At 39.1% G+C, this 11,206-nt stretch overlaps 1 protein-coding gene across 2 annotated transcripts; it reads right to left on the bottom strand.

Moving 5' to 3' along the window:
* Positions 1-1,737: 1,737 nt before the first annotated feature.
* Positions 1,738-10,597, bottom strand: NABP1 (nucleic acid binding protein 1). Of its 2 annotated transcripts, none has more exons than XM_003253869.3 (6): positions 10,428-10,597; positions 9,534-9,672; positions 6,663-6,734; positions 4,870-4,945; positions 4,383-4,449; positions 1,738-3,088 (listed from the first exon to the last, which is right to left on the bottom strand). In XM_003253869.3, exons 3-6 carry the CDS (start codon positions 6,722-6,724, stop codon positions 2,919-2,921), a joined length of 375 nt encoding a protein of 124 aa, XP_003253917.1. In that variant the 5' UTR covers positions 6,725-6,734; positions 9,534-9,672; positions 10,428-10,597; the 3' UTR covers positions 1,738-2,918. The 2 variants fall into 2 exon arrangements, with proteins under 2 accessions (XP_003253917.1, XP_003253916.1); XM_003253868.4 differs by having other exon boundaries at positions 1,739-3,088; positions 9,965-10,533.
* Positions 10,598-11,206: the final 609 nt, after the last annotated feature.

Below are 11,206 nucleotides of genomic sequence, written 5' to 3'. Positions count from 1 at the left end.
CATTATCATTATCTAGCTTTACAATTTCATCTTTCAGTTTTGTATTACAGCAACTTCTCCTAGAACCTGCCCAAACAAGAAGGGGCAAGCTGATCTGATGAGACTTTGATCCACTCCAGAACTGTTTTGTAGAAATGATATGGGGGACCCAATTCTGGTGGGGGATATTTTTATACTAAGTGGTTTTTGTTTTCAGTAGGTGTTGTTTAAACTTATTTCAAAGTCGATAGCTGAGAGTACCAGGAAGGAGGAAGGCAGAAAACTTTCTTCCTCTTAAGTTCTTGATGAGTGTGTTCCAGTACGCTGGTAAGGCAAATATTCATTATGGATTGTAACTCACTTTGCTTTGATTTTGGAGGCTTCCCTTAAGAAAAAAGAAATTTGTTAATAAATGATAAAAACACAGAACAAGGTTACATTATTGAAGCAAGTGTCAATCACAAAAGTAAAAGCTTAGGTCTTTCTCCATTTAATCTCAACATGTTAAGCAGGGGTCCCCAACTCCTAGATCAGTATCAATTCTGGCCTGCTAGGAACAGGAACGCCCAGCAGGAGGTGAGTGGCGGGCAAGGGAGCCTTACTGCCTAAGCTCCACCTCCTGTCAGATTAGTGGTGGCATTAGATTCTCATAGGAGCATGAACCCTATTGTGAATTGAGTATGCAAGGGATTTAGGTTGCACGCTCCTTATGAGAATCTAACTAATGACTGATGACCTGAGGTGGAACAGTTTCATCCCAAAACCATCCCCCCCCCATCCCACGGAAAAGCTGTCTTCCAGGACACTGGTCTCTGGTGCCAAAAAGGTTGGGGACCACTGTGTTAAAGGGTAACAATACTTTCATACTGAATTGTGCATTTTTTTGCTACTGTTGGGGTATAAAACAACATTATTGTGTCAGAAGTCATTATAATTACTTACATGGAAATCTTAAACAAGTCTAGAAAGGATACTGTTGCTTACTTGTTTTCATAGTTGTGGAACCTAAGGCTTAAAGACATTTCAAGTGTAATAACTCATCCAACATCACAGGTGAGGAGACAATGAGGCCAGGATTGGAAGCCCAGCATTCCATACCTGACACTATTTAAATTTTCTAAAAATTCAAAATTTTTTCTTTTAAAATCACCTTTAATGCCATATTCTCCCACGAATAATTTAAAGTGTTGCTCCTATCTTACTTACATAAAACAATCATATACTAATTTGTAGAGTTTTTAAAAATTCTAAACATCTACAATTTTATGAAACATACTCTCTAACCCAATCCTTAGACAACTTCTTCTGAGGTATTCTATAATGTGAAAATCTTAAGAAAACATTAATCACAAACAAAGCCAAATTATAATCATGAATATGCATATGAATAAAGGAAAAAAATTTCTATAATTTTTGTAACCCCAGTTACAAAAGTACTATAGACCACAAATAAACTTGTGGGGATTATTCGGTATTTTGTCGACCCCTTAACACTTTCCACACAGTGCCTAATACATAGTGTGTACTGAAATATTTGTTAAACACAATGAATTAGGGCAAACAATCTGGCACAACTTTTTGTATTCAAATGCTATGGAGTTTTCAGAAAACAAAATCTACTTATTTTGTGATTTGAAGTGGAAAATAAACAAAGCAACAAATGCAGAGCTAAGTAACCATAAGGTTGACACCATCACTACAACAGTAGTTAAGATGTACTGGCTCTCCACTTTAAGTCATTGAAAGGGCAAAAATTAGGTAGGTTTGTTAACATTATTAACACACGCTTTATTCAAGAGATAATATTCAAAGAGTTAAATCCTAAGAGTTATCCACCCTACAGTAAAAAGGGGAAGTGGGTATCACTTATAACATGTACATAAATTCCACTTTTATATTTCTGAATAAAGCTGTAATTGCTTCTTTGATAGAGCCATTTCTTAAAACTTTTGCTAATAAGGCTACATGAACTGTGTTCAGAAACTTTGACAACACGCACACTCACCCCTCTCAAAGTCAGTACCCAGGATTTTCACTCCAGGCTAAGTACCTGTTAAATAACTAGGACTTAAGACTGCATGTTACTATATGAATTCAATTTGACTCACCTCCAGTATGTTTACTACCACAATTATTTTTCAAAATAATCAGATCAATGTTTATCCTAACTTTATAACTCCCTCAAATTATACTTCAGTATTTAACATGGTAGTTTCAAAAAATAAATATTCAAGGCCCCAGTTTTAAATTTTCCTCCAATGTAACCCACAAAGTTGATAATACATCTTAGGAACACTACTCTAAAATAAATGTAGCTTTCTTTTAAAATTACTTGTTGCAATAGAGATCACATTCTATTCCAAATTCTGATAAGGAATCTGTTTTTTTGGTAATACAACAAAAATTTGGGATGAGTCAGTCCTTGGAAAATCTTAATGGTAGTCACTCAATGAAGTCAATCATTCCCAGAGCCACAAACACTCAAAAATTACTGCTAGCATTGACAAGTTCTTGTGTTTTTTGATGGTTATTGCTTTAGTTGGCAATATCTGAATACAAGACAAAAGAACATCTCCCATTAAGCCTTATGTTAAATATTACAAAACTTTTACAGAAGATAGACTCATAGAGGCTATAAAGCTGATGTCTTAAGTAACTCACCCATGAAATGGGTGCAGGTTTTTTTTTAGAGGCTATCCAATAATCTTTTTGCTCTAAAAATAAATGCCCCTACTTTTCAATGTTCCCATTCTTCAATGGGAGACTCGAGCAGCTTAACAGTTTTGCTATAAAAACAAACCATTCTTCTTAACAAACCAAGAATATAAAAGGAAACCCAATAAAGGACATACTTTTCACAGTTAACAATAAATGAAAGTGCAGTAAGTGTTCAAGTAGAGCATGTAGTATAAAAACTACACGTGAGTATTTAGCATAGGTCATCTTTTAAAGGCTCTCCGAGGGTCCCTGCCATTACTTATTGTGGTCACCACTGTTTGATTACTAGCTGTTCCTTGTAGTTGTGGATTTATAAGTCCCCGGCCATTGCTTCTGCCAGCATGTGAAAACTGGTGTTCCCTTGATTCAGGGCCAGTGTGAACACCATTTCCTAAAAAAGAATACAAAAATTCATCACTATTTTCAGAGGCAGTCTATAGAAGTAGAACTATCTTAAGTGCCAACATGTTATTAATGCTTAAAAATATTAAAGCACACACTTTTATTTTTATACTGAAAAAAGAAAACACTCAATGTGGGCTCTAAGTTTTTCCAAATGTATTGCTATAAATACGCTAACTTGATGCTGTATTAATAGAGAGAAAAAAGCCAACTTGGGCACCAAAATTAGAAATTAATAGAGTAAAAAAATGCATTGCCTACACTATAAAAGAAAAAGGGCAAAATAGTGAATATTGGAATTTGGCTCAAATATGATTAATATCTCAAAACAGACAATGTTATTCTAACTTTTTAAAGGCAAAGGCAGCGTTTCCCACAACGTGATCAGCAATGCCAAGACATGTAGGCTTCAAGTCAAACAAAACATGAGCTGGCCAGGCTCAGTGGCTCACGCCTGTAATCCTAACACTTTGAGACGCCGAGGTGGGTCATTTGAGGACAGGAGTTCGAGACTAGCCTGGCCCATATGGTGAAATCCCATCTCTATTAAAAATACAAAAATTAGCTGGGTGGTAGTGGTGCACATCTGTAATCCCAGCTACTTGGGAGGCTGAGGCAGGAGAATCACTTGAGCCTGGGAGGTGGAGGTTGCGATGAGCCAAGATCACGCCACTGCACTCCAGTCTGGGCAACAGCGTAAGACCCTGTCTCAAAAACAAAACAAAACCAAAACATGAGCCATCCTAATGAACTCCAATCACAAAAGACTGACTTTTCCTCATATATTTAAGAAAAAAGACTTCGGAAGACCTTTAAGAGGGCTACACGGATCATGAACATGATATCTGGGGGTCATGTTAAATGACATTTGAGGGTCACTAGCCTTTAAATGGCTCAGCTCATCTTTTAATGCAGGAGCTACTTGTACGTGAAAAATTAAGGTGAACTATGACTCTAAAGATAAAATGCTTTCAGTGCACCAAAATAACCAGTAATTCTGCATCTACTGTAAGTAATCACTAGATTACAGAAATTTTATAGGAATCAATAAAAAAAAATAGCATGGTATCTCTTCACAGACATCACCAAAACTTAGAATTCTCAATAAATTGGCTTAAGTTTATCGACTTTCTAGAAAATCAGCCCTTTGGGGATTCCCTGTTTACTGGTAGTTCACCTTTATCATTAATTTATGCCTAAAGACACTGCTTTTCATGTGAATCTTTACAGCTCTCTTCATTCTTACACCTGATCACAAATGAAACACACAAACAAAATCTTACCCACTGGTCCAAATGTACCTGTACCCATATTACTATTCATGGAATTATTCTTCTGTTCACTCTGTGCCTAAAAAAAAGTTTTTAATTTAACCAAATGAGAATAAAAACACAATTATATTATCACAACATTATTATATCCTTTCTTTTTTAAAGTTTTGGGTTTGGTTTTTTTTTTTTTTAATTAACAAATTTTTTAAAGATTTTTCCTAGGTCATTCAAGGTTAAAACGTTAAGAAATGTTTCCCAAACCTTTCAGAGCTCTGTTATATCCTATTTCCTGATAATTACTCACCACACCACAAAGTGCAAAATGGCACATATATCTAGTAGATGACACCTCAGATATATATCCTCACAAAACATACAATAAAAATTAAGTATTCTTTTAAAAATTATCTTCTTTATACTGAGTATCAACATGGCTAGCCTAGTCATAAAATTATAACACAGTCAAAATTAGCCTTATAAAAGTATACTACATAATTACCCCTTTGTTCTGCTGTCCTCGATAATCTGGGTTGGGTTCACTGAAATTTGGCACTTCTGAATAAACCATACAAAATCTGAAAGAAAATAAAGAACAAATTAAATGACTTCTGAAATAAAGTCATCAACCCTTCTTTATATAACATCTCTAACTTTTAGGAATGAACTTATGTGTCAAACAAATTAATAGCAACAAACTAACTCTTCATTTACAACAAAAACTTCCCAAATGATTATGTCCCATAAAACATCAAATATTTGACTGTCTACAAGATATATAACATTCTATTTTGTATTTAAATTCTTCTTTAGTGCTGAAAAAAATAAATCACGTCAAAAATCAAGGACACAAAAACATCTCTGTCCTTTTTTTCCACAAAAGCTGATCAAAGGAAAAATAACATGAGAGTGAACCATGTTTAGGGTTCCAGGGTGGTTTCTCCAGCAGTGGTAATGGATTTGCACCGATCTATTCACCCACTCCCATTCAGTCCCTCTTTTGATCGATCACTGTGGATCTGCAAAGATAATCATTTAGGGTTAAGAGTGGTTTCTAGGCAATAAATAATAACAACAGGCTACACAGCCACCAGTTTATCCAAGTGCTTCCTGTAAGTTGACCATATAATGTGTACTAACATTACACAGAAGCATTTTATTAGCTCCTCACCATACTGAAGACAAATCAGAACCAGTTTTGGTAAATACTAGACTGACCCTGACAAAGAGCAGTCATTAAGAAATGAGTGACCTCTAATGGTTTTTCACGTAACTGACCTCCATTATTATCAACACCTCTGTATGAATACATGAAGGTCAGGACAGAATCCTGAACCTTTCAGTAACAGACACTAAGACCTTTCATAACACATAACTCTATTAATGCTACTCTAAGTGAATCCTAACTTCCCTTCTAACAAAGGCAAAGCGTTAAACGTTTCTGATCTTTAAAAGCTAGCATGATCATTTCTTTTCCTTCATTATTAACCACAGGTTCTCCAAATAAGCATCTTATTCCCTCAGTGGTGAACAGTCTTCCTTTTTTATTTGGTGCCATTTGTGGCTTCTCTCTTTAAATATCTTCCAACTTGACAGGCATTAAGTAGATGGCTGAGCATTAACCAAACAGAATGGACTGATGATTTGGCTCATTGCCTGTACCATACTTTATGAATACAACCCAATGTCTAGGCTAACATGGAGGCTGAATTACCTTACACCCCTAGAGAGGATGGCTCCTCCAGGTCAGGGTGGAGATCATTACCAGGGTAGTAGTGTATGGAATCTCGCATTGCGGCTGCCTGCACCGCACCTAGACCGTGGATAAATAGAGGACTTCAGTTTTCATTGCTGCAAGTCCTTTTTAACATGAGTACATATTCACCCATAACCATAGAAAAAGAAAACTTAAACTTATGGCCTGAAACTTGGTGAATCACTAGCTTCGTATATGGTGAATCACTACAAAAGAGAATCTACTTCAAATGTCTCTTGTGACACCTAAAAAATGCACATTTCTAAAACCTACAGAAATGCTTCCACTAGGGCTGGTCTCAACTGCAGCTTCTTCTACTGCTCTTTGCCAGGAAAAATTGACACTTTCAACCACTGAAAACAGTACTGACAAGTGTTAAATTTGTACACACACAGTTATTTTTTCAATTAAGCTACCAAAGACATTCAGTTTACTAGTCAAAAAAGCCAAAGAAGAGGTTTACAATTCATACCTACCAATTATTCCGTAGATATTATTTATAATGTATGCAATTATACAAAATGCATTTTAATACTTACTCCCCAATTTTTTGAAGTTCACCACCCCTTCCAGTATAAAGTGTCAGACATCCTTTCCACATGGATGCATACCTAGAGAGAAAAGAAACATTAATTCTTTAGAAATATATTTTCTTCTATTTAAATCAAGAAAATCTTCACACTATATATTTTTTGTATTAAGGTAGAAGTGAGGATCAAGCCCTCTCTATCCACCATAGTAAATCAAATACAATAAATCTAACTTTGATAACTTGCTATTTACAAAAGAATACAAAAATTCTGTCGAATTTTGACATAATTATCTAAATCATAACTCTGGAAAGTCTTTTCGCAAAGCAAGCATTATTATACCCGATGATCACATCTTTAGTCAATTAACAAAACAAAAGCTTTTAATTACAGAAATTGAAACAAACTATTTTTCAGCCACAGGATATGTAAAATCATCCTAATATTTCATTTACAGTCTAGTCAAATAATGATATAACAGTTTTCCTTCTGCCTCCATAAAAGACACAGGATTCCTAAGCTACCGAAGATCTGGTAGAATTTTAAAGTGCTAAAAAAAACACTAAGGTCACAAATCTTCACCTATCTGCCTTTCCAAACATGCGATTTCTGGGTTTGTAGTAAACAAACTGGCAATTGTTTACTCTGAACAATTTTGAAAGCAGACAGCATCACTACATAAAATAATCCTAGATATCTAAGAAAAAGGTAAATTAATATTATGAAATAAATCCAAGGTTTGGTCCTCAGTGGTTCTCTGTACAACTACTATGTAACTTCATAACTTTAACTTACTATACAGTTCTCTTTATTTTAATTAAAGGGTTATTTACTAAAGACACCATTCACCACTCTTAAGTTATATAAAGAGTGGCTTAGGATACAGTGCATTAACATTTCACCTTACTAAAATAAAAATTAACGCATACTTTGAGAAAAAATTTGGTTACAATTAAAATATTTAACATTCACTTTAAGAAATGAGAACACTGAGGTAAGTTTTCAGGGTATTCTGATAAACATGTTGATATTTGAACCATTATTTAGATGTTAGGTATGTTTTTCTTCAAAAGCTACTTTTCTTAGATTCAACCAGAATTTAAGGGCCTTAGAATGAGTCAGACTGCAAGCTGAGTGTGTTATTTTGGTAAATAAGGTATAATTATTCCCATTTCACAGAAGAGGAAGCTGAAGTATGAGGTGTAGTAACTTCTCAAGGTGATACTGAAGTAGTAAACAGAGTTTCCATAGTTTTTAATTTTCGTTAAAATTGTACTCCCAGGTAATCGTTCCCCTTAAAATTCTATAGATACCTAACTAATAAGTTTAATTTTCCAATAATTTTTTTGATGGAAACACCTATGATTGTCACTACAGAACATGAAATACTTGAAATAAGATGCTGTTTTTAGCGTAAAAAATACTTTCAATCATTGGGTGAAAAATATTTGGGGAGTCAAAAACTCCAATTATACTAATCAATCCTCACCATACTTCCCTAAGAAGGAATTCTCTTTTGTTTTTTAAAGATGTGGAAGTTTAAATTACTGTCATGAGTCAGTGTATGAGAAGAAAATGTCTAAGTCCTGACTCTCACTTCCTGCTTTGATGACACTTTACCTCACACTTCCTGAAGATGTTGTAAGCCTGCAAGGTAACACCAAGGAGCTCTAAGCTCCTACTCTCAGTGCTTTCCAGTACTTCTAAGATTCTACTTATTAGGCCAATATCAATCTCCACCACTTTCCCTGCAGTTAATGATAAATTATTACAATTTTATTGATCTCAAAAGCTTCCAAATTCTGTTTTCAAGATCCTTTTCTGCCTTTTTATCTTCCTAAGATAAAAATTTGGTAAATTTCCAAAAGCAATCTATTTTTCTAAAAAAAAGTTCTAGTATTTTTTAAAGCCACCTATCCGCCAACTGACTCTTTTGGATGGAGGTATTGCAGATGCCTTTCTGCCAAACATTTCCTGTGTATCCCTTTGGTTTTTGCACAACATCCACCTTACAGCAGAAGACACAAGAAATCATTTTGGAGAATGAGCCTTCCAGATACTGTAAAGTTTCCCTCTTTTTCCAAGTACAAATTTCACATATCACAGAAAATGCTAAATCCTTTACCTATAATTTTCATTTATGTCCACATTGTCTAAATAACATATATAAAATACTGGACAGGATTTCAAGTCATTAAAAATGGAGGAGTGGGAAACAACTAAGTGGCAACATACTAGAGAAAACAACTTATAAAAAAGAAAAAATATGGACTATACCAGTCTCCTAAAAAGACTCACTGACTCAGAATAGAACTAAAAATCTATGCCGGGCGTGGTGGCTCACGCCTGTAATCCCAACACTTTGGGAGGTTGGTGCGGGCGGATCACTTGAGGTCAGGAGTTGGAGACCAGCCTGGGCAACACGCTGAAACCCCGTCTCTGCTAAAAATACAAAACTTAGCTGGGCGTGGTGGCACACGCCTGTAGTCCCAGCTACTCGGAAGGCTGAGGCACGAGAATCTCTTGAACCTGCGAGGCGGAGGCTGCAGTGAGGCGAGATCGCGCCACTGCACTCCAGCCTGGCGACAGAGCGAGACTTCGTCCCAAAAAATAATAATAATAATAATAATTAAAAATCTACTTAACCTGTAAACCGGGGTAGAGGCGCGGATTTCCCAGCTGAAACCGACTGCCTTTAACTGCAAAGGTGTGTTACATCCCAGCGCTGCCCACCACCCAAAGTTAACACCAAAGGAGCTCAAAACTCCTCAGAGTGACCCACAGAAAAGGCGCGGGACTTTAGGGCTTGCCAAGATCCCAAGAGCCGGCCAATCCCGATTCTGCAGACTGTTACGTCCCCCGACTTTTTTGCACACCTACCCTCTGGTCAACCGAATAATATCCCCTGGCTGTATAAGACCTCCGATCTCATCCCACACGGAAATAGTGATGCTGCCCGTTTTATCTGCTACTTTGCACGATCTCACTTCATGGCCGTCTTTGGTTTTGGTCACGCGTCCTGTGAGGATTTAAAAATCAAAGGGAAGGGGTGTTAGATAATGAGGACATTCAGAAAGGCTAACTCCTCCTCCGGTATTATAATACATCTGGAAGGTGGGAAGTGACCAAGCCCAGGGCTCCCGCCTCAGGTAGGATCCGATCTCGGGCGGAGGCCACTGGAGCCACGTGGATGGGGGAGGGGAGGGAGGGGAAGGAGGGGGAAGGGAGCCCCGGGCGCGCAGCGGCGGCGCCCCTGTCTCCCGCCCCGGGAGGCACAGCGGGCGGTGGAGTAGGCTGCAAACCCCACTTACCTATCTCCAGGACAATAAAGACGACATTTAAGTTTTTCAGTCCGGGCTTAATATCTCTTATAAAAATAAGTGGGTCGTTGACCCTATTCATATTGGGACAGGTGCGGCTACGGCTGCGGAGACGCGAGTGGGCAGGGCAGGGTCAAAGCTTCCCACCCTCCCGGGACAGGGGCGAAGGTAGAGGGGCGACCTTGGGCAGGGGTGGCGAGAGAAGGGGCAGAAAGCGGTTAGTCAGGGACCGGGGAAACCAGCCCGGACAGCACTGAGCCTAAAAAAAGAAAAAAAAAAAAAAAAAAAAAAAAGTCTCACAAGTTCTAAAGAAAAAAAGGCGAACCACTCCGCACACCAACCCCGCTCCCAACCGGGCGACAGGAAGGCAAGCGTACTAACTGCCCCGTTCTTTGGATAAAAGGAAAAAAAACGCAGCGAGGGGACACTTCTGCCCTGAGTCCCGCTCACTCACACCGGCGCGCGCCCAGCCTGTCCCGGGCTCCGGGAAGGAACGGGCTGTGACAGCGAAACGGGAGCGGAGACAGAACACCGCACGCCCAGCGTCCCAAACAGCGACTGATGAACACGCCCGAGCGCCGGCAGGACCCTCGGCCCGCCCCTCCCCTTGTGAAGTCACGCTGCGTCGGCACGCCTGCCGCCCCGCCCACCTGGTGCTGGGAAGGGGAAGCGAAGGGGCGGGACCCGGCCGCCGCTGCCCGCAAAGATTCCCTCGCTCCTCCCCGGGGGCTGTCAGCGCGGGCTCCGCCCTCTCGTCCTTCCAATCGCCCTCGGCCCTGCCTTCCCCGCCCTCCTGTTCTCCGCCCACTTCAGCTGTCGCCGCGCAGCGGCAGTTCTGTTCCGCCTCGCCTTGCTGCTGCGGTCTTCTGCCGCTTACTGTCCAACTTTGGGGTTTTCTTGCTTTTTTTCTCTCAGAGTTGAGCCCCTGCCGGGCTGTTTAGTCCCTCGGTCACGAGGAACGGTAGAGTTTAGAATCTGTGAGTACGTTAGAAAGTTCGCAGTCGAGTAAGAACAGGGTTCGGGCAAGGGCAGCTGGTCCGGTACCAAGGGAAAACAGGCTGGGGTGGTGAAGGGGTCAGTGGCTACAAGGCTGGAAGTTTAGCACCAGAAGGGAATTTGGAGATCAATTCAACCGCCTCATTTCAGGCATACTTAAATTGAAACCCAGAAAGATGAGGTAATTTGCAGAAGGTCACCCAGCAACCCCTGAGCAGGCAGGACTGCAACACAGAT

This window comes from Nomascus leucogenys, chromosome 22a (genome assembly GCF_006542625.1).
Source record: "Nomascus leucogenys isolate Asia chromosome 22a, Asia_NLE_v1, whole genome shotgun sequence".
NCBI classification, from domain to species: domain Eukaryota; kingdom Metazoa; phylum Chordata; class Mammalia; order Primates; family Hylobatidae; genus Nomascus; species Nomascus leucogenys.
Note: the sequence above shows the minus strand (reverse complement) of the source record. Positions and strands in the feature narration are given on the sequence as shown.